The sequence below is a fragment of the Plasmodium gaboni genome, chromosome 14 (assembly GCF_001602025.1).
Source record: "Plasmodium gaboni strain SY75 chromosome 14, whole genome shotgun sequence".
Lineage (NCBI taxonomy): Eukaryota > Apicomplexa > Aconoidasida > Haemosporida > Plasmodiidae > Plasmodium > Plasmodium gaboni.
In genome coordinates this window covers 1,599,532-1,624,904 of record NC_031494.1, presented here as the reverse complement: position 1 = coordinate 1,624,904, position 25,373 = coordinate 1,599,532, and the positions used below count along the sequence as shown (strand labels likewise).

The 25,373-nt window shown below is 17.7% G+C and overlaps 7 protein-coding genes across 7 annotated transcripts; 5 read left to right on the top strand and 2 right to left on the bottom strand.

The window, feature by feature from the left end:
* Positions 1-1,339: 1,339 nt before the first annotated feature.
* On the top strand, positions 1,340-2,575 carry PGSY75_1443800 (putative zinc finger protein; the record flags this gene model as incomplete). The annotated part of the gene is made up of 1 exon (XM_018788124.1): positions 1,340-2,575. One exon carries the CDS (start codon positions 1,340-1,342, stop codon positions 2,573-2,575), a length of 1,236 nt encoding a protein of 411 aa, XP_018639496.1.
* Positions 2,576-4,187: 1,612 nt separating this feature from the next.
* On the top strand, positions 4,188-5,158 carry PGSY75_1443700 (putative dephospho-CoA kinase; the record flags this gene model as incomplete). Its single annotated transcript, XM_018788123.1, has 2 exons — positions 4,188-4,882; positions 5,029-5,158. 2 exons carry the CDS (start codon positions 4,188-4,190, stop codon positions 5,156-5,158), a joined length of 825 nt encoding a protein of 274 aa, XP_018639495.1.
* Positions 5,159-6,465: 1,307 nt separating this feature from the next.
* PGSY75_1443600 (hypothetical protein) lies at positions 6,466-12,147 on the top strand (the record flags this gene model as incomplete). Its single annotated transcript, XM_018788122.1, has 1 exon — positions 6,466-12,147. One exon carries the CDS (start codon positions 6,466-6,468, stop codon positions 12,145-12,147), a length of 5,682 nt encoding a protein of 1,893 aa, XP_018639494.1.
* A 1,275-nt stretch (positions 12,148-13,422) lies between these two features.
* On the top strand, positions 13,423-16,041 carry PGSY75_1443500 (putative poly(A)-specific ribonuclease PARN; the record flags this gene model as incomplete). The annotated part of the gene is made up of 1 exon (XM_018788121.1): positions 13,423-16,041. One exon carries the CDS (start codon positions 13,423-13,425, stop codon positions 16,039-16,041), a length of 2,619 nt encoding a protein of 872 aa, XP_018639493.1.
* A 1,408-nt stretch (positions 16,042-17,449) lies between these two features.
* On the top strand, positions 17,450-20,057 carry PGSY75_1443400 (hypothetical protein; the record flags this gene model as incomplete). Its single annotated transcript, XM_018788120.1, has 2 exons — positions 17,450-17,573; positions 17,761-20,057. 2 exons carry the CDS (start codon positions 17,450-17,452, stop codon positions 20,055-20,057), a joined length of 2,421 nt encoding a protein of 806 aa, XP_018639492.1.
* Positions 20,058-20,393: 336 nt separating this feature from the next.
* Positions 20,394-21,019, bottom strand: PGSY75_1443300 (putative U6 snRNA-associated Sm-like protein LSm5; the record flags this gene model as incomplete). Its single annotated transcript, XM_018788119.1, has 3 exons — positions 20,394-20,558; positions 20,678-20,757; positions 20,959-21,019. 3 exons carry the CDS (start codon positions 21,017-21,019, stop codon positions 20,394-20,396), a joined length of 306 nt encoding a protein of 101 aa, XP_018639491.1.
* An 855-nt stretch (positions 21,020-21,874) lies between these two features.
* Positions 21,875-23,763, bottom strand: PGSY75_1443200 (hypothetical protein; the record flags this gene model as incomplete). The annotated part of the gene is made up of 2 exons (XM_018788118.1): positions 21,875-23,280; positions 23,391-23,763. The coding sequence occupies 2 exons, from the start codon at positions 23,761-23,763 to the stop codon at positions 21,875-21,877; spliced, it is 1,779 nt and encodes a 592-aa protein (XP_018639490.1).
* Between the last annotated feature and the right edge of the window lie 1,610 nt (positions 23,764-25,373).

Genomic DNA, 25,373 nt, shown 5'->3' with positions numbered 1-25,373 from the left:
AAAAAAAAAAAAAAAAAAAAAAAAAAAAAAAAAAAAAAAAAACAAACAAACAAAAAAAGCAAGTATGTATTCTTTTTTTTTTTTTCTTTTTTTTGATTTATTTATATTCTATTTAAATTGTATTGCTTCAAATAACGTATATATATAATGGTTAAAAAATCAAAAAAATAAAGAAAAATCTATATAATACCTTCTATGACAAAACACATAATTTCATATAAATATTTACTTTTTATATTTATAAAATTATTTAATAAAAAAATACATAAGTTTATACATAAAAATTTGTCGAACGGCGTAAATTTATTTCAAATATGTGTTCTTTATAAAAAAGAGTTTTATTAAATAAATATAAACAAAAATATAAATATATATATTCACTTATTCATTTATGTATATATATAATTATATTCTTATTATTTTTATAATTTATAATTATTAATTTTTTTTTTTTTTTCTTTATAATATTTTTAATTTTAAGCAAATGAATTATTATTTTTATTTTTTTTTGTTAAATAAATTATAATCACTTGATATTAATTTAATATTAGTGTGTTTTATAACAAGTATTTTTTTAGATATAAGAATTATGATATATATATAAATATTTATATATATTATAGGATATGCATTATATTATAATATATGAATCATTTTTGAGCCTTAAAAAAGTACATTACACCATTAAAAGGAAAAAAAATATATATATATATATATAATTATATATATATAATATAATATATATGTTTTATAATAATACATATATATACAGTACTTACATATTTATATATATAATTTTTTTTGTACAACTATTATGTTTTTTTAAGGTAAAAAAATTATAACATAAAATCTAATGAAGATTTAATTAATAATATATAAAAAAAAAAAAAAAAAGGAAATATAAATATGAAAGTATTAATATATATATATATTTATTTTAATTTATTTTAAATTAAAAAGAATACCTATTAAATTAGTATTCATTTTATGTTTTATTATAATTCATTTTTATTTATTATATATATAAAAAAAATACATATATATAACTTTTATAAATAGTATGAAAATACATTCTTTAATAAGATAAAAAAAAAAAAAAATATGAAATTATAAATGAATGATTAAATAAGCTAGAAAATGACCAAATAAAAATCTTATATTACTAGATATATTTTTGTTTAAATCTTTTACCTATCAAAAAAATTTGACAAGAACAAGATCAAATTAAATATTTATTTTTTACAATAATAAGTCTCGCTCTCTCTATATATATTATACTCATTTTTCTTCATTTTTGTTTGCCCATATTTTTACATCTAATGATATATAACAAACAATAATGTTTAAGAAAAGATGCATAGGCAATGTAAAGAACAGGAAAAAAGCAGAAGACATAAAAGATGGAGAAGATAAAGAAAATGTAGAAGAAGAAGAAAAAAAAAGAACAAATGAAGAAAATACAAAGAAAGAGAATGATAATTCAAATTATTCGTCCTTAATGGATACAAATGATATGTTTAATAAAAAAAAAAGAGAATTAGAAGAAGATCATGAAAACAGTGATGATGATGTAGTATGTAAATATTTTTTTAAGAAGAAATTAAAAAAAATGAATGAAGAGAATTCCTTACTTTTAAGAAAAAAACAAAATAAATTAATACATTGCAAAAGTGAAGATATTACACAATCAAATACATTAACAGAGGATAGAATTTATAAGGGTGATTTTAGTGGGTCCAAAAATTATGGATCATATGAGATAGATCAAGATATAAAAAATGATCATAGATCTATAATGGAAAGGAATATAAAAATAGGTGAAGAAATATTAAAAGGAAACTTAAAAGATAATATATATAGAGGAAAAGATGCTCATGAAAAAGCTATAATGATTAACAAAGATAGTTTGGCAAAAAATAAATATACAGGTTTATATGGACCTGTACGTAGTAGTGGATCCAATGTGAGAGTAACTCTACGTATTGATTATGAACCTTGTATATGTAAAGATTATAAAGAAACTGGATATTGTGGATTTGGTGATACATGTATTTATTTACATGATCGAAGTGATTATAAAAGTGGATGGAAAATTGAACAAGAATATGAACAAAAACGAAAAAGAGATGAAGCATTAAGAAAAGAAAAAATGGAAAAATGGAATGAAAAAATGTTAAAGAAATTAAAAGAAAAAGAACAAAGATTAAATAATAATAATTTAAATGATAATGATATAGAACATAATAATAATAATGATCAATATTCTGATGAAAATGAAAAGGATTCAAATCAATCAAATTTATCTTCTTGTTCACATAATGAAAATAATTCAGACACAAATTCAGTGGATAGTGATACTTCCCTTCCATTTGCATGTATAAAATGTAAAAAAAAATGGAAAATAGAAATGAATCCAAGTGTTACTGAATGTATGCATTATTATTGTGAAAAATGTTTTATTGATATGTTTCAAAAAAATAAAAAATGTTTTAAGTGTGGTTTACAACTTAATGGTATTATGAATACCGCCCAAAATATTATTGATATATTGAATAAGAGGAAAAGACTAAAATGATATAATCCTTAAAAAGTTAACGAAAAAATATATTAATTCCATATGTATATATATATATATATATATATATATATATTGCTTCTCTTTTTTTTTTATATATTAGATAGAAAAAAAATAAAAATTATATAAAACCTTATATAATTTTTTATACATTTTCTTTATTTTTTTTCTTGTAATTTATTTTATTATTATTTTTTTTTTTTGTCATGTTTTTTATATATTATTATTTTTTTTTTTTTTTTTTTTTTTATATGTTATAATAAAATAAATAGCCATCTTAATTATATTTCTTAAAAAAAAGAATATGAAATATGAGAAAATATGTGTATTTATTATTTTCTTTTCTTTTTCCTTTTTTCTTCCCTTTATAAATACAATGCAATAAACTTATTTTGTGTATGAATTTTTTAATTTATCATTTATGTAAATTATAATAAAAAATTATAAAGGAAAAAAAATGTACATATAATTATATGCATATATTTTTTTTTAATTTAGAATTAAAAAAGCAAATGTGCAATAAAAATTATATATTATAATAAATATATATATATAATTATATACGCATTAATATATATATATATATATATAATATATATATTATATATGTATTATTTTTATATTTTTCCTAAAAAATATTTGTTTTTGTCGCCATATTTTTCTCTTTCCTTTTTTAATTCAGCATATAAATTTTTAGGTATATATATATATATATATATATATATATAATATGTACACATATATATTTTTATTTTTATTTTCCCTGAAATAAATAAATATTAAAATATAATGAACTAGAATAATGTGTTATAAATTTAGTTCATTCTTTTATAACACAAAAAGAAAAAAAAAAACAAAAAAAAAAAAATAAATAATAATAAATGAATTATAGAAATATAAAAAATGAATAAACAAATAAAACTTTTTGTAAATAATAATATACAAAATACAGAGATAAATTTGTGTAACAATAATTTTAAAAATATGTGATTATATATATTAAATATGGAATTATTGACTATATAAATTATTGTTTTGTATCTATTTATTTATATATTTATTTATATTTTTATAATATATATAATTTTATTGAAATTAGATTACCCCAATTATATATATATATATATATATATATATATATATATTCATACATATATGTTAAACTTCTTTGTTTCCTAATCTTTTTTTTTATTTTTAATATATATTCATTAATTTTCTATGACCATAAAAAAAAATGCATGCTCCTTTTTATGAATAAAAATATTTTTAATGTATTTATATAAAATATATATTTGTATATATGTCGATGGGTTTAAATAAATTCCTATTAATAGCATATACGACTAATGGAATTTAAGTGAAAAATATTATGTTTGTATATATATTATATGCATATATTTTATATATACGCACATATATATTTTTTGTACATATATTTTATATATACTTATGTTTTATAATTAAAGAATAAAAAAAAATAAAAAGTAATATATATATATATATATATATATATATATATGTTAATCTTTGTAAAGTTAAAGAAGGGGAGAAAATATTGTAGAAACATAAGAAAAAATAAAAATATGACTGTATTATTAAGGAGTATAAAATTATGTTTTTAAAATTCTTTATTGATAAATGTATTTTATGTTTCCTGGCTTTGGGTTCAATTCCAATTGGATATATAAATAGAAAGAATAAGTTTAGGAAAATTGAAAATCAGAAATATGCCTTATTCAGTTCTATAGTTATGAACAGTTTTTTAATATACCTAAACAAGTTTTTTGGAATATTAGGAATATTTAATTTTTTTTTAGGAAATTATTTATGTTTAATTGGAATAACAGGTGGTATAGCCGTTGGAAAATCAACGTTTTGTAATTTTTTAAAAAAAAAAGATGTGGTTGTAATAAATGCTGATGAAATTACTAGTAAGATTTATACAAAAGATTCTATATGCTATAAAAAAATTGTAAAACATTTTGGAGAAAATATTTTAAATAATGATAAAAGTATTAATAGAACCTTGTTGAGAAAAATAGTATTTAATAATGAAGATAATGTTAAATATATCAATAAAATTACACATACTTATATTATACTACAAATTATAAAAGAATGCTTAAAATATAAATTTTTATATTTTAAATATAATGTAGCCATTGAAGCACCTTTATTAATAGAAACCAAATTATATCTATTAACAAGTCCTGTTATACTTTTAAAGTCATCTGTAAGAAATCAAATTAAACGTATCTTATCAAGAGATAAAAACTGCACCTATGATACAGCCATGGGTATTATCAAGTAATGATAAAAATATATATGTGTATATTACCTAAACAATGTAATGGAACATATATATATATATATATATATATATATGTATAATGCTTTTTATATTTTTTCATTTTAATTCATATTATATTTTTTTCTGTTTTTTCTTTTTGCAGGAATCAGTTACCTACAGATGAAAAGATAAAGTACGCAGATATTATTATTAACAATGATGGAGATATATTAGACTTACAAATGAAATGTGATGTGGTATATAATAAATACTTAAAAAACTTTTTCTTCTAATTTAGACTTGTTTATATATATATATATATTAATATTTATTTATATACATGTAATTATTTATTAATAATTAAAAAGTATAGTATATTCTTATAAATCATATTTTTTTATTTAATTGTTATAGAATACATTTGCTTGCTTGTTTTATTTCTTTTTTTTTTTTTTTTTTTTTTTTTTTTTAATTCATACACATACATATTTTCTTTTTATTGAATTTTAATTTTTAAGTTATTTAATAATATATAGTCTTTTTTTTTGCTTTTTTTTTTTTTTTTTTTTTTTTTTTTTTTTTTTTTTTTTTTTTTTTTTTTTTTTTTTTTTTTTTTTTTTTTTTTTTTTTTTTTTTTTTTTTTTTTTTTTATATATATATATATATATATATTTTTTTAATATTATTATATATATATATTCATATGCTTATTTATTTTATTAGAAAAAATTTGTTATTGCTAATTTTTTACTTTTTATTTTATATTTCACATTTCAAATTCTTTTTATACAAATTTTAGTATTTACTAAAAACCTAAAATTATTAAATTATTTAATGTAAACATTAATTTTCTTTTTATAATAAATAGAAAAAAAATATAAATATAAATATAAATATAAATATATATATATATATATATTATATTTATTATTTTTTTTTTTTTTTTAATTAAAGACCATTCTCTTTTTAACACTTCTTCTGAATTTTTTTTCTGAATTTATGTTTAATGCTTCAAATAAATATATTATAATATTTTATTTATTATATTTATAAAAAGAAAATTTCATAACATGATATTATATAATAACAGAAAGGAACCATAAAAAAAGTTATGAAGTAAATTTTGAGAAACAAATATATTTAATGTGCACATAAATAAAAGGATAATATTAAATAAGCACATATAATATATATGTATATATTTATATACTTATAATTTTACAAACTAGTGAATATAAATTAATCACAAAAGTAAAATAAAGGGTATGTGTTAAAATACCTTATTTAGTTAAAGTACACAAAGAATTAAACATTTATTTATAATATATATATATATATATATATATATATTAATGTTTTAAGTGATTTATATTAACAGAGTAAGAAAAAATTATAATTTCAACATATATTTTATTCAATCCATGATAAAGCTTTATGTGAATTTTATAAATATTATATAAAAAGTTTTATCTGAAAGGCATTATGAATATATAATAAATAAATATATAATATATATTTATATATTTTTATTTAAGGACTCTCATCTTTTTTTTTTTTTTTTCCCCATTTTTAATCTCATCAATAATAATTATAATACAGTATGATACATGAAGTTATATTAAGTTTAATAGGTCAAACTGGAGATATAATAGTATTAGTTCATAAAAATAAGAAGACAACGATAAATGAAAATATTAATATAGATGATTATCGTTTTGAAGTGAACAATAATATTCATATATTTTTAAATTCAGAAATAAAAATAATAAATGAAATAGTGGAATTAGGTTATTATTTCTATATAATAAACATTTTTTTATTATTAGTAAATAAAAATACGGTTTATAAGAATGTGACTCATATACATAAATATAATAAATTAAATCAAGAAAGAAAAAATAATAAAAATTTAAAAAATTGTAATATATATGATAAATTAAATAATGGATATTATAGCTCAAGTAACGATAGTTTTTCATCTATAAGTTCCTCTTCTGATGATGAAGACGAAAGTAATGATGATAGTGATGATAATAGTGATAATGATAATGATAATGATAATGAAGAAGGTAACGATGAATCTTTATCTGTTGATATGGAAACAAAAGAACATAATAAGAATAATTCATATGATAATAATAAAAATAAAATTGATACTTATTTTGGTGTGATTTTGAAAAAGGTGAAAAGTATTAATAATGTTAGTCCATGTGGATATTATGCAAACGGTATATGTAACGAAATAAAAAAATTTATAAAAAAATATTTAAAAAAAATTAGTGATGTAGAAGAATATATAAATAATAATAGTAATACACCTTTAACTCAAATTGTATCTATGTTAGAGAAGAAAAGAGAAGAATTATTAGTAATAATTAATATAATAAAAAATTATTTAAATTTTCAAAAACGAGAAGAAGAAAATGTAATTGAAGGGGAATGTAGAAATAAGACAAAAGAAATATTAGATTATTTATATGAGCATTCATTAAATGGAAATTCAAGAATAAAAAAAATATATCATAAATATTTAAAAAATGTAGGGAAAATATTTTTACATCAATTATTTTCTTGGATACTTTATGGTCAATTAGTAGATCCATATAATGAATTTTTTATACAAAAAAGACAATTTATATATTCAGATGAAAAAAAAATTTATTTAACTCCAGAAGAATTATATGAAAATTTAACTTTATCTAATGTGCAAAGTTTAAATTTTGAATGGAATTATTTATTTTTTCAATCACTTAATAATTTACCTCAATGTTGTATGGACAAAATAGCAGGAAGGAAAATTTTGTTTATTGGAAAATCTATTCGTATATTAATTAGAAGTAATAAATGGAATACAAGCGATGTATTAAAACTATTTCCTATTATAAAAATATTATCAAAAGCATTTGATGTGTCTTCAAAATATACTTTACTTAATTCTTCATATTATTATAAAGATAATCCTAATAATATGTCAAATGATCCAAGTTTTGTAAATTATGTAAATGAATATGAAAACACTAATTATTCAAATAGTAGTTCAGATAATTCATCTTCATATGGTGATTTATCTGATTCAACAAATGATAATATTAATTTATATTGTAAAGAAATATTTGATATTACTATTGAAAAAATTAGAAGCATAATTGCATATAAATTATGGAAATATATTGTTAAGGATATTAATTTAATAAAAATTTTTGATTTATTTAAAGATATCTATTTATTAAATAATGGAGATTTTTATGATTACTTTTTAGAAAAATCATGGTCTTTAATGCATATTCCACCAAATATGAAAAATGAAATTTTGTTAAAAAGTATAGCATGGAAAAATTCTTCCTTATTAGTTGAAGAATATTGTAAATCTAAATATGAAAATAAAAAAGACAAATTAATAATAGATAATTATGATAATTCATTATTTACTGATATTTATAGTAATAGTCATGATTCTAAAGAAGATCAATCGAATTTTTTTTTCCATAATAATAGGAATTCGTCTTATTATACATTTGATACAGATACTTCAGAAAATTTTATTTCCAAATATTTTTATCCAAGAATTTCTTATAAAAATTTTTCTTATGATTCTTTTGAAGGAGAAAAATTTGATAATTTAATATTAGGTGGTATGTGTTATATATATGATAACAAAATAGTATTGAATGATTTCTATAAAGGAATACAAACACTTTTTAAGAAAAAATATTATGATTATGATAATATATTTAGTGTATGTATAAATAATTATAGACAACAAATTTTGAGAGGATTTAAACATGGTTTTGATTTTTCTGTAAACTTTAATAATTTTTTTGATAACCAATTATATGATCAGGATATAACAAAAAGTGGTGTAAATCAACAAAATTGTGTACAAGATAATAATATATCTAAAAAAAATTATGATGGTAAAAATAATGAAGATAATTTTCTTGTAGGATCATGTTTTGCCTTAGTAATTCATTCAGTAAAAAATCCATTACTTTACAAGACAGATATATTAAATAGTTCCCAAGGATACTGGGGTAATTTAGGAGATTGTTTATCAGTTGAAATAAGAGTAAAATTTTATGAGAAAAAAAAAACAATAAATAATCCCAATATAAATAATAACCTACAAAATAACATATCAGATGTAATTTTAGGAGATGTTGAAATTGAGGTCTCTTTATACATAGGAGGAAAAGGTATATCATCATTTGTTCATAACAGTAATAGTTATTCTATTGATTATAATAAAGAATCTTTTTTAAATAACAAGTTGATAGAACAAAGTTTAAACCAAGAAAGAGAAAGGACTTATTACGAAGATGATCATCAAAATGATGTAAATCATTTAAAGAAAAATGAAAGGTTATATCCTATGGATATATCACAAGAAACTAATAATACAAGTGAAAATGTGAAATATAGTAATGATTATTATAAGGATGATAATAATAACAATTATAATATTAATAATAGTTCTAATGATATAGAACAATATCCCGTACTAAAAATACAAAGTAATAAACAAACATTTTACAATATTAATAAAAATACTATAACCAAATTTCGTGTACGTATTAATTGTTTGAAACATAGTTTTAGTGTATATATACAAAAATTAGATGAATATAATTTAAATTTTAATAATACAAAAAATAAAATAAAACCAATTATACATATTAGAGCATTAGATATGACACAAGCGTTTTCATTAGACATTGGAAATGCATACATAGGTCTTTATACTTGTCCAATATTATTTAAGCATAAATTATTGAAGAAAAAAAGTAAGCTAAATGAATGGTTTAAAAATTTTTATAATGATAATATATCAGATGATATGTCTATTAGTAATGACAAAAATAATAATATAAATATAAATATACATAATGAAAAAACAAATGGGACTATAGAAAATGAATTAAGAAATAGAGACAATCTATCTCTAAACAGTAACCACAACGACACTCCTCATAATAATATTATATATAATAAAGAATTTAATTCGGAGGATGATATGTTTCCTTATAAAAAAAGAAATATAAAAAATTCTAAAAATCTTCTTTTATTTAGTTGTTATGATTGTTCAGTTGAAATATATAAATGGTTTCATCAGTCTTACAAGTCTTCTATGGAAATTCCAGAAATTGATATAGATAATGAAACGTTAATATTTTATGATAAACAAATAAATAAAAATATAAAAATACATAGTGGATTAAATTTATGGAATAATATAGAAATACACTTTAAACTCACTTGGCCTATTGCGTTAATAATAAATACTAGTACTATATATACATATAATTCTATTTTTCAATTTTTATTTCTTTTAAGTCGTATTCATTATAATTTAAAAATTTTATGTTATCATAATAGAAATTTATATAAATATTTATATTATAGAAAAGGTAGTTCATTATTTTCACATTTATTTTCTATTAGATATAAAATGCAATTTTTTTTTTCTCATGTTATAAGATATTTACAAGAAGATATAATAAATTATGAATATAAATTAATGAGTACTCAAATACATAAATCTAAAGATTTTGAATATACAAAATCTGTTCATGATTTATATATTTCTCAAATAGCAACCAAATGTTTTTTAAGAATTCAAGATTTAACATATCCGTTAATGGAACTAATAGATGTATCTTTTAAATTTTGTTATTTTTTTCAATGTCTTGTAGAAAATGAATTATTTACTGATATTTTAAATAATGAAATATCAAATGATAAGGAGAATGATGAACATATGAAAAATGAAAAAAAAAATGATAATTTAAATATGGACATGTATGTAATAGATGAGGATGATAAAAATGAGGACTTAAAACAAGTAATAGAAAAATTATTGCAATATAATGATATATTTAATGATAAACTAATTGTTGTTATTAATGAAATGATAGGTATTAGTTCTAATAGTAATCATGCTTATATTATTCATTTATTAACTATATTAGATTTTAATAGTTATATAACTAAAATTAAAGATTCACGAAAAAAATATAATGAATTAAACGGAAATAAAAATACAAAAGATGAGGAAATTAATAATGCAAATAAAAATATGGTTGAAGATGACAATGTAATGAAAGAAACACATATTGATAAAACCTTACATATTCAAAGAGATAACTTCAATATAAATAATTCAAATGATGAAAAAATGGAATATGAAGATATTGAAAATATTCATATTATTGATAATTACCAAGTAAATAAAAAAGATACTTATAATCATAACATATCAAATGTTGAAAATAATTCAACGAATATATTATCACAAAAAAATATAAATGGAATTAATGCAATTAATGGAATTAATGGAATAAATGAAAAGAACACACCTTTAAAAAGTAGAATAGTTAACAACTTTAATAATTTATTATATAATAATATTGATGTTACATCGAATATACAACCAAATGGTTTAAGTCCATACAATAAACATATGATGATGCCTCAAAGTAATGAAAGTTACTTAAATGGTAATATAAATATTGCAAGTGAGACTATGCTAAATAATAATAAATATAGTAATTATAATTACAGCTATAATAATATAATGAATAGTCACAATAATATTATTAATAGTCATAATAATATTATTAATAGTCATAATAATATAATGGATAGTTATAATAACGCAGGAAATAATAATTATAATTCATTAATTGATAAATACTCAAACATATTGAATAGTTATATGAATAATACGAATTCAATTTATAATTCTCCAAAGAATTTTATAAACAATTCGAATATACATTCATACAATTCTATATTAAATGCAAGCAAATTGAGGAATATAAATAACATTTCAAGTGAATCTAACAATATAGGTAATGATTACAATAATAACAATATAAACAAAAGTAGTAATAATATATTAAATTATAATGATAATAATAATATAAGTAGTGATATTGGTAGTATTCCAAAACAAATGGACTTAAACAATATAAAAAAAAGTATCTATGATCCAAATTTTTTAAATAATAACAATACTACTACAGATAATATTGGAATAAATAATTTAAATAACCTAATGGATATTAATGTTAAAAATCAGTTTAACGTACAAAATATAATAGATCAATATAATTATAATACCCCATCAAAAAATAATATTTCTTTAAACAATAATTATAACATAAATAAAATTAGTACATTATCTCCATTACACAAAGGAGAAAATACTTCAAATTATAGTAACATTCCATTACACATTTATCAGAGTGAAAATAATACACCAAAGAAATCAGATCATGAATAAATTTAAAAATGTTACAAGTAAATATATTTTATTTTATTTTATTTTATTTTTTTTTTTGTTATACGTTTTATTATATACAATACTTTTGCTATTCATTATTTAATTAATTATTTTTAATCTATTAATTGTATATGTATTTTAAGATTATAAATATATAATTTTTTCTTTTCGTTTTTTTTTTTTTTTTTGTATGTGTATATATCGTTTTATTTTCATTTTTGTTACTTGATTTGTGAATTTTATATTTATTAAGTTGAATATATAATAATTTTTTTTCTTCCTTCTTAATTTTTTATATTCCTCCTTGTACACAAAATGGTGTTATATATATATATATATATATATATATATAATTTCTATATTTAATTTATAAGTTACTCTTAAAATGAAATGGAATCAAAATAATAATTATGAAATAAAAAATATAGTATCATATAACTATTTATATTTTAACACCTATATATATATATATATATATTTTTTTTTTAAAGTTAAAAAATGTGTTCATAATGAACAATTATATATACATATATATTTATATAATGTAATATCTATATTTGTTTATTTAATATGATTCTATATTTTCATAAATAGTACGTTAATATTATTATGGCATAAAATATTTTACATTAATAATTATACCATATTTATAATTATAACTTTTATATAATTTGGAATTTTTAAGTATCTAATTGTTTATTTTTTTCCTCCTATATAAAAACTATATTATTATAAATGTTAAATAATTTAAAGAAGAAAAATAAAAAAATAATTAAAAATAAGGGAATATATTAATGGATTTGTAAAATTCTTTTGTATTTAAATGAAGTTCATATATTTAATGAAGAGAAAAAAAATAAATAAATGAAATAATAAAATAAAATAAAATAACTGTGAAAGAAATTAAAACAAAATTTTATATGATTGCAATTATGTGTACAAAAAAAATAAATATATTTTTTTATATTTAATATTAAAAAAAAAAAAAATAAAATAGAAAAGAAATACTAATGAAATATAGAGATGTATAGAAATCTATCATATAGTATTTGTATTAGTTACATATTGTATAAAAACATTTACTTCTTTTTATTATCTTCTTTTTATGTTTTAAATATAACATGAAATATAGAAATAATATATAATCTAAAAAATACATACTTGGATTTATTAATTTTTATATACTTTCCTCACATTAATTAATTTTACATTAAATATACTAATATATATATATATATATATATATATTTATTTATTTAATAATATGTTGATATAATGTCAAGCGTTTTTAATTATTTTTTTAAAAATTTTGTTTTAAAAGAAAAGAGGAATTTGTTTTTTTTTAAAGATAATATATTAAAAAGGGGTTACTCTAAGATAACAAGTGTTAACTTAAATAACTGGAATAACATACATAAAGAAATCATTAACAAGATTAATAACAGTGATTTTGTTTCTATAGATGTAGAATATACAGGTTTACATTTAAAAGATGAAAGATATATTTCACTAGATTCTAGTTATGAAGCACATTGTCATGGAGCCAAATCATTTTTCCCTTGCCAAATAGGAATATCTATTGCCAAGAAAAAGGATATAATTGAAGATTCATATGATACTGATGAAGATATTAATAAAATAAAAAAAAAAAAAGGTAGTGTATATACAAGAAAGGTTATATATGAAAATGAAAATATGAATAAAATTTGTAATATAGAGAAAAAAAAACAAGAATGGCATATATCACCATATTGTATTTATGTGTTTCCTAAGGAAAATAAATATTTCAGTGTATCAACAAGTACACTTAGCTTTTTAAAAGAAAATAATTTTGATTTTAATGAATGGATATTTAATGGAGTAGGATATTTAAGACCAAATGAAGAAGAGGAGAAAAAAAAAAATATACTAGAAAAAATTAATGAATTAAATAATCTTCTAAGTAAATGTGACACCAACAAAAAAAATATCATACCAGGAGAAAAAATACATATTGATAAAATTATACAAGAAATTGAGAATTATAAAATTGTGGATGAAGAAGATAAAGAAGCAATTATATGCATAATCAAAAAAATAGGGAAATGGATAAGTAATACTAATAGTGATAATAATTTTTGTAAACATCAAGAGGATGAGAAAAAATTAAATCTGAACAAAGATATAAATATAAATTATATAAATAATAACGATAAATCTAATGATAATGATATTCATATTAATATTAATATACCTACCACCAACATTGATAACAATAATAATTATAATATTACTAATAGTATTGTTAAAGAAAAAACATTTTCAAGTTTAAATAATAATTTTATCCAAAAACAAAAAAATGAATTAACAAATAATAATGTTTATAATATAAAGCAAACATTTTCATCAATTAATAGTAAGATAAAAAATATAACAAACAATAATATAACTAATGAAAAGGTTTATGATAATACTGAAAAGATATTTAATAAGTCAACTAATGAAAATGATAATGAATGTTATAATGATATACACAATAATGATACCATAATAAATACACAATGTGATATAAATAATATCGATGATATATCAAATTATCCACTATATTTAGAAATAGAAAATCCATATTTACGTTTACTAGCACATACATTAATAACAAAATATTTTGATTCAATATTTTGTATATCTGTTAAAGTTAATGACAAAAAACATTTAGCAGTGTATCGGACTGAAAAGGATTCATATAAAGAGCAAATAAGAAACCTTGAACAAGAAATAGAAAAAATAAATCAAATTATAGGTGTAAGATTATTATTTGATGAAATTATAAAAAATAAAAAAATAATTATTGGACATAATTGTTTTTATGATATTTTACATATATATCAAACATTTTATCATGATTTACCTAAATCAATAAATGTATTTAAAAAAAAGTGGACAGAATTATTTCCTTATACATTTGATACCAAATATATGAATGAAACAAATGAATATTTATATGCTTTAAATGGACCAGCAACATTAAAAGGTTTATGTGAATATATGGCATCCTTAATTTCATCAAGTAATGATTTCGATTTCTTTTTTAATTTTATGAATGACCCAACTGATTTGCCACAGTGTTTTATTCCATTTATAAATCGAAAAAGGATGAATAAAAATAATATGATTCAGAATGTTATAGATCAAAAAAATAATATGATCTCACCAAATGATGGTAATAATATAAAAAATAATAAAATACAAGAAGAATCATTATTATATGGGGAAAAAGGTGATAATATTATAACAAATATAAGTATACAATTAAATTCAGAAAAAAATACATTAACAAATAATAATAATAATAATAATAATGATTATAATAATAATGATTATGATGAAAATAATATAATATCTGTGAATAATACCAATGACAAACATATACTAAACAGTGATGAGCACAATGCTGGTTATGATAGCTTATTAACTTGCTTACTTTTCATATTTCAATGTCATTATATTTTAAAAAAAAATAATCTCATGTGGAAAGATATATACTTTTCCGAAAATGATAAATCAAATAATATGAATAGTAAATATTTTTTTGATATATTTTTAAATATGTCTAATAAAATAAAAATTGTAAAAACTCAACCAAATGTTATTTCTCTATGTAGCGCAGAAAATTATGAAATGGCTAGACATTTTTATATGTATGATTATCCACGTTATTTTAAAAAATGGGAAATTATGAAAATATGGTCCCCAATATGGATTACACTAAGTAAAGTTGATGATCAGTCATGTTGGATAATAGCTAAAAGTGATGATGATGCAAAAAACATTAAAATGATATATAAAATGTTACAAAATCCACAATTTAAATTGTGTACTTATGAAGAATATATGCATAAATTTAAATCGAATTGATTTCAATATATCGATCAATAAAAATATACAAGCCATCTTTGTAAACAACCCCTTTTAATTTATTTTTTGTATAAATATATATCATATAAGATATATATATATATATATACTATATTTTATATCCTTTATATTTTAATAATTAACAAATATATTCATAATAATTTTTTAAAAGTTTGTTTAATTTTTTTTTAACAAATTAAATATAAGAAAAAAAAAAAAAAAAAAAATAACCCTAGATCCTTTTTAACAATTGGATCATTTTTGTTTACTTAAAATGTAACATTAAATATATATATATATATATTGAATTATTTCATCAAAGCTTATGTTTAATAATATTAATTATCTATGATATAAAAAATACATAAATTATATAAATTTCGATCATTATTCACAAATGGTATGTAATGTTGTAAACAAATATGTATTTTTTAAGAACAAAATATTTATAAAGTATTATTCTTAATTTTTATTAATATATATAACATAAATATATAAATTAAATAATATATATATATATATATATATATAATATACACATTATAGTACCAGTATTTATTTTATTAATGAACACATATATTAGTTAATAAAATAAGAAAATATAATATAATATAATAAAATAAATAGAAATTTATACTTATTATAACTTCGATAAATCAGATGAAAGGAAAAATATATTGTATTTCACAAATGTGAAATATATATATATATATATATATATATTATTTATTTAATTTGTTTTTTTTTTTTTTTTTTTAGTAAATTCTAAGTATTATACCAAATAAGGCTTCAAAGATCAAAAATCATTTTAAAATAATACATAAACAAATTTTTAAAATTGATATATATTATACATTTTTATTTACTTTAATTAATCTTATTTCATATTTTTTTCATTAATTTTTTAAATTAAGTATAGTATGATAATTTAAAATATCGATTTCAGTGTAGAATATACAATTATATAAATTATTTATTTTTTTTTTTTATTTATATTTTTCTTTAACGGATTCATATTTCAAATAAAATAAAAAAAAAAAATAAAATAAATAATAGTAATAATTCATTATTTCTTCTTAAAAAAAAAAAAAAAAAAAAAAAAAAAAAAACTTTTGTATAAATAATGTTAATTAATTATATAATAAAAATATATCATTATATTAAAAAGAATATATATTAAAAGAAAAAATTAAAATATTATATATAAAATAATAATAATACATTTATATATATATATATATATATATAGTTTTGTTTGTTTTTTCCGATAAAGATTATGAAATGAAAGAAAATAAAAACAATATATAAAAAAGATAAGAAGAATAATTACAGATCAAAATAAATTCCTTAAGATGCTATTTATTTTGTAAAACCTTATATATTATTTTTTCCTAAAATAAGATGAAATATGAATGATTGTGACACTAAAAAATTTAGGGATATCAGCGAAAAAATACATGGAAAATATGTGCCAATAATTAAATTTGGGGGGTCCAAGAAATACATCAAAAATGATTATAAAAATGAAGAGGGTAAGGAAAATTAAAACGAATCAATAATATATATATATATATATATATATATTTATTTATTTATTTATGTATGTATGTATTATATTCTTCATTGTATGAACATTGTAACATATAATTTTTTAGCTAATAAAACACACTTATTATTATATTTACACATATATATATATTTATTTTTTTTTTTTATTAGCCGATATAAATAACATAAGCTACGTAAACGAGTTGTCGAACAATAATGTGGATATATATTATGATAATAAATATGGGATAAATAAAGTATGCTTTTCACCTCAAGGGAAATATGTTGCTGGGTGTACATCTAATGGATTTATATATCTATATGATTTATATGAGAATAAATTATTATCTAAAATATGTACTCGTATTGATAACATTCAAGATATAGCTATTAGCGATAATGATAAGTATATATATGCATGTGGAGAGAATAGAATTATAGAAATATTTGATATATATCAAGAAAATAGCAAACGTTGTAATAATGATATTGGAAAATATGTGGATGTATCAATTCCCAGTATCATCGAAAATACAAAATTAAAAAAGAAAAACTGTTCAGATAGTAATAATATGAAACATAATAATAATAATAATAATAATAATGAATTGTCAAAAAATGCTTTAGATAATAAATATATACCTTATCATAAAACAAAGTATAAAAACATTTCTAGTGGTAAAAGTATATATGTTCCTATATACAATTATGAGGATTTAATAAAAAGTAATATAAATATGATAGACCTAAATTATGTTAAATTGAATAAAGTAAATGAAATAATAAATAAGTCCACATTTTTAATTAAAGAATCACATGAGTATATAACATCCTGTATAGCTATACCAAATATATGTAATTTCTTGGTATATTCAGGTGGAGGAGATGGGGTATTAAAAATTTGGGATTTAAGAATGAACTTGTTTAATATATCCAAAAAAAGTTCACGTGCAAATAAATCGGATATGATTTTTATAGATAACAAAAATCCATTTGCTTCCATATGTTCACATGAAGATACTGTAACAAGTATAACGTTTAATAAAACCATAGATCACGAAGGATCATATAAATTAAAAAAAGAACAAAGAAAACATAAAAAAATGATTAATGCGAAAAAAGAAAGTATACATAACAAAAATATTTATAAGAGCAAAGTTGATTGTGAAAATATGAATGACAGTACATCTGATTATGAAGAAGATAGTGAAAGTGATAGTTCTTCAGTTTCATCACCCAATTCGTCTATTTGTTATTCATCACTAACCTTTGATTTATCTAAAAATAAGTTTAATAATATATTAATGACGAGCGGTTATGATGGATATATACGCTTATATGATATTAGTAACAATATTATTAAATCATTTTATGATGAACAAAAAAGTATTACACATTGTATGTTTAGTAATAATAACAAATATATTATTAGTACTAACAAATCCAAATTCGGTAAAGTATTTGATTTTATGTATATGAATAATAAAATGAATTCTAAAAATATGGCTACTTACTTAAATAACTATAAAAAATATTGCTTAAACAAACCACTAATGCCTAAGGAAAATCCAGAAAATGAAAATTATCATGATACAATAAATGACGATGATATATTTTCAAGTCACTTATATAATGATAAAGAATATTCATTATGTAAAATTGGGAATATATATGAAGATGAAGAGTTAGAACAACGAATTAAAATTGTGAATGAATTAAATAGAAAAATTAATGAACAAGAAAATAAACATTTTGAACCAAATAAAAATACTAATAGTAACAATAATAATAATAATAATAATAATAATAAATATTATAATAATCAAAATTATAATAATATTGCAGTTGAGTATGATGATTATTCTGAGTCGAACTATTCTAATAGCGATTCAAGTATTTATGATGAGAATACTATAAAAAGTAATATCTTTTATGAACATGTTAATAACAAATTAGAACCCACATGGTCTCTTTTTGTAGATAATCTAAAATATATGGACCTTGTTCCTTATGATAATATAAATGATAGTCTTATATATAATTATAATTATGTCAAATCATACTTTAATCATAATAATTTGTTAAATACAAATTATCATTCGTTAAATATTGATGAAAAGGAACCTTCGTTAAATTATATGTTATCAGAAATTATATCAAATGAAGATGATATTCCAAAATTTTCCTCTTGTATTGCAGGAGATAAATGTATAATTCCATCTATCGATACATATGCACATGTATATGATCTTTATACCGGTTTCCATGTTAATTCTATAAAAAATCTTTATTTACCAAACTATTATGTGGATAAGCATTCTTATTATTCTCATTCAATTGATACAAATAAGAAACAAATATCATTTTTAACTAGTGTTGACACTTATCCGAAAAACCAAAATATTATTGCAACTTCTAATGGTTATCCCGATGGCTCCATAGTCCTCTGGGCGTTTGTGGCTTTTTAAATTTATATACACATTATATAAAAGAAGGGATAAATAAATAAATATAAATAAATAAATATATATATACATATTTATATATATATATACATATATATATGTTTATATATTTACATTTACGCATTTTATTTTATTTTATTTTATTTTATTTTATTTTTTTTTCGTGTATGTCTATTTTTATAAAGAAATTAAAAAAAAAATTATAAAAACATATAATAAAAATAAAAATAATATTTATAATATATTTCAAAAAAAATTAAAAAAAAATATATATATAATAAGAGTAAAATATTAAAAGGATAAATAATTTATATACTCTGTATATTTTAACGTTTTCATTTATGCTATATTTTCTTCTAACTTTTCTTCATAATCATAATAATTCACTGGAGTTCCTCCTGGAACCATAATAGTTATATTTAATCCATTTAATAATAATTTTTTTATTTTATTTACTTTTTTAATATTATTTGCGTACGTGTATTCTGTAACATCTTCTAATACCTATATATACATATTTAAAATTTTTAAAAGAAATTGAATCTTAAAATGATACATATATATATATATATATATATATATATATAAATGTATTGTAATTTTTTATTTTTTTTGTAACTTACCATATTTACATATTCATCGAAGCCAACCAATTTACCTACAATTTCTTTATCACCTTTCATCATTATCCATATTTTACTTCCTATTGAAATATTTTATAGAACAAAATAAAGAAAAATATTTATATAATTATCAAGAGAAACAGAAATTTTAATAATACAATTTCTGTATATATATATATAATTATATAGCATATAGTATTTATTTATATATTATATTGAAGAATACATAAAAACTTTTCATTTTTCTATAGAAATAACATATTACATAAATTTTTTTATACCAATACACTTATCCATTAAAGCCAAGGGTAAAAATGTTTCTGACCCACTAATTGTAGCCATCTTTGGAATTTGTTTAAAAAATATTAATATATTTTATTAACAGAATAATTAAATAAATATATATATATATATATATAAATTAATATTTATATATAAATGTTATATAAATATTTAAATATATAAATATATTATTTCTTTTTATTTATTTTTTTTTTTTGTCATTCCTTTAAATTATGTTAGTGTTTTCAAGCTACGCTTTTTATTTTAAATATATAAGATCATTAAAATACTATATTATTACGAATATATACTATATAATAATTATTTACCAAATATATAATTCTAAATATTTTATTTTTATGCACTCATTCAAAAACATATTTATATAAAATAATATCGCTTAAGTGTAAATATATTTTTTTTTTTTGAGAAATATAAAAGTGTTATATGATTAAAATATATTAAAAACAAATTAGAAAAATATTGTTAAATTTATATAAAAATGAGCTACATATATATATATATATATGTATATAATATATTTTAATATGTACCTAAAAATATATATTATTTAGAAAAAAGGTGGGAACAAGAAATAAGGGTTATATAAAACAACCCTATAACAAAATTAAAATGAAAAATATATAATAATAATAAATAAAAACATAACATTAATATTAAGTATATATTATCCTATACTTAATTATAACACAAAAAAAAATTAAAAAAAATATATTTTATATGTATTTAAAAATATTTAAATTATATAAAAAAATATATTTTAAAAAATAATACATATAAAAATAATAAAAAATACCAAATTGTTAATTTATAATATAACGACATCTATTAATATGTACTAAATATTTTTATTTATTATTTTTTTTTTATATTTTTAATTTTAAAATGTTCTTTCTAATTATTATCAGAATTCAAAATTTCCTTAGCAAACTGTTTAAGGGAACGAGGTAATTTTTGAAAATGTGCTTCTTGCTTTTCAATAAAGATTCTAAGAAAATATTTTGCATATATTAAATTGAGAGTTGTCATATCATTTCTTTTTTTTTTTAAAATTTCTAATGATTTATAATATATATCACTATTAATATAATTAAGCTGTAAGCAACAAAATGGCACTTGTGTTAAGACATGAAGTGAACAATGTTGTATGTGTTTTATGTATTTATTTACTAATAAATGCATAATATTTTTTTCTAAATCATCAGATATTATATTATATGTATTTATATTTTTTTCAATTGATATAATATTACTTTGTGGGTTTTTATATGTAGACTGTATATTATTATTTAAATCTTTATTCTGTGTTTCTGTTTGTGGTGTATTTATTCCTTTTTCTTCATCATTATGATTATTATTATGTTCTATATTATTCTTATAATCAATATTTTGTTTATTTAATTTTGTTTCTTTTATATCTTCTAACGGAGAACTTATATGATTTTGTAAATTCTGGTTTTCTTTTATTGTGCTAGCAAAAACTTGTCCATTCGATAAATTTTTTCTTCTTCTCATGGCATCTAATATTTGAGCAATAGACATCATATCTATTACGTCTATAATTTTTTTGATTTTTTGAAAAGCTATATAATAAAAATAATCATCTTTAATATGTAATTTAGCTAAGGACCACATGATATTACTAAATTCTCTCTGAGGAATGATATCAATAATTTCAATTACTTTATCTTTCAAATGATTTAAAAATGTTGTATTTTTATAATTAAATTTAGCCATATAATGAACAGCGTTAGTAATATTTACATAAGATAAATTATTAATAAAATTTTTATTATTCATATATTTTAATATATACTTCATAATATTAATATGTATATTACATTTAGCAAATGAATTTAATAACAAGGTAAAATGATGAGGTTCTAAATCTTTATCATTTAAATTTTTATAATAGGTTTTTGTAAAAAATTTAAATATTTCGTAATTACAAAGATTTATTCTACTCATCATATTTAATATTAAAACAGAATTTACTACACTCAAGGTTTCATGAATATTTTTATCTTTCTCTATCTTATTTAAAATTATTTTAAATATATCCATATAATCATATAATCCTTCAGAACATAAAGAATGCTCTTTCTTCTTATCATATATATTAAATGAAGCATCCTTGATATTTACGTTTGACGCTTTTTTCAATAATTCTTCTTGTAATATGGTAAATGAACTTAATATAATTGTTAAGTCAAGGTTGTTGAATTTGTCTATATGTTTAATAAAATATTCCTTTATAATGTTAATATTATTGTAATCTCTTAATCCTGAGCGAATTAAATCTAAAAATAAAAAATATATATATATATATGTATATATATGTGTATATATGTGTATATATTATTTGGTGAACTTATATATACATACACATTAATTATATCATTAATCTTACTTTGAAAAACATTGACTATTACATAAGGTGGGATCGCGTCCAATCTTTTTATAATATAATTAAAAACTGATGTATTAAAATCAATATCATAAATTTCTGATATATTATATAAACGTATAATTTTATTTATTTGATCAAATGAATATCTATGTACATTGTTTTTAAAAACATCATAACTACATTTTAAAATTTTGGTATCTTTATAATTTTTCTCATTGTATTTTTCAATAATTTTAAGAATTTCATCATTTTCAAATTTATGTATATTCTTTATAATTAAAGACTTTAGGTTATCACTACAATGTTTCGATTCAAAATTATTTCCTTTTATTTTCTTCAAGTCCATAATAGCTGTACTTAGCAGCTTCCTCATTTTATCACACACAAGTTAAAGAAATATATTATATCATATATATAATAATATTACATATGATTATATGATTTTTGTTTTTTTTTTCTTTAATTCCTATATTTATCCTACATTGTCTTACATCGTTATATTAGAAAATTATATTAAAATTTTAATACATATATATATTTTTTCTTATATGCTTATAAAAAAGTTTTCTTTCTTTTTTTTTTTGTTTTTTAATAATATACATATAAAATGTATATTTATAGAAATTTAAATTAATATAATATAAATTACAAAAATTTTCTCTCTTTCTTATGTTATAAAAATTGATTATTATAAGAAGAAAATAATATATATAATCCAATATATATATATATATATATATATATATATATATAGATATAATATTTTAATATATATATGTAGAACAGTAAAAAAAAATTTTTTTTTCATAATATATATATATACAACAATATATATTATATATATAATAATATATAGAATCCTAACTTTTTATAAAATTAAGAATTAAAAAAGAGGGAACACAAATGAATCAAGAATTTAAATTGTTTATTCAATTTAAAAAAATAAAAAATAAAAAAATTATATAATACATTCTATAATTCCAATGTGATTATTTATTTAATGGAAAAAAATATAGGTATTATATATAATTATATATATAGAATATTTTTCTCGTATATTTCAAATTATAAAAAAATATACTTCTTATAAAACTGTTTTATATATATATTATTAAATATTTTCATATTAACATTTTTTTCAATCAATTATTTTCTTAATTGATATTTATTTTTTCGCTGGTGAAATAATACTGACAATAATTTAAAGCAATAATAATCTTTTAATACGAAGTATTAGTATATAAATACCTACATAATATATATATATATATATTTTAATATATTTATGTATATAATAATAATTTCATTTTTCAATAATATTATTATGGATTAACTATTTTTTTTTTTTTTTTTTTTTTTTTTTTTGCGTTCTTTATAATATGATGAAGGAAGAAAAGAAATAAAAGAACAACATATATAAATATTGTGTAATAATATTTATATTTTTATAATAATAAAATATATTTCTCTTTAATAATTTATATGTTTACCTAAATATATCAATTTCAACATTTATTTTATTTTTTTTTTTTTTTTATGAGAAATCCAAAAATAATTAATATTATATTTTACATATAATTTTATATGTAATATATTTTTTTCATATTTATATGAAATAAATACACATTTTTATAACTCTTTTAATTTATAAATAATAATTTTCGAATATTACTTTGTAATATGTATATATTATATATATATAAATGTGAATTTACATATAAATTTATTTTGTAATACATTTTTTCTTAGTATTATAAATATTGTATAAAAAATGAAATTAAGGAAGAGTTTGAAGTTTGCACACTACGATAAAAAAAAAAAAAAAAAAAACAAACAAAAATTAAATAAATAAAATAAAGAAGAAAAAAATACAATTATGTATATTATATATGTATGTAATATTTTTCTTTCATTTCCCCCCAAATATATATAATATATATTATATTCACCTTTTATATGAACACATATAAAAGTTATATTTTT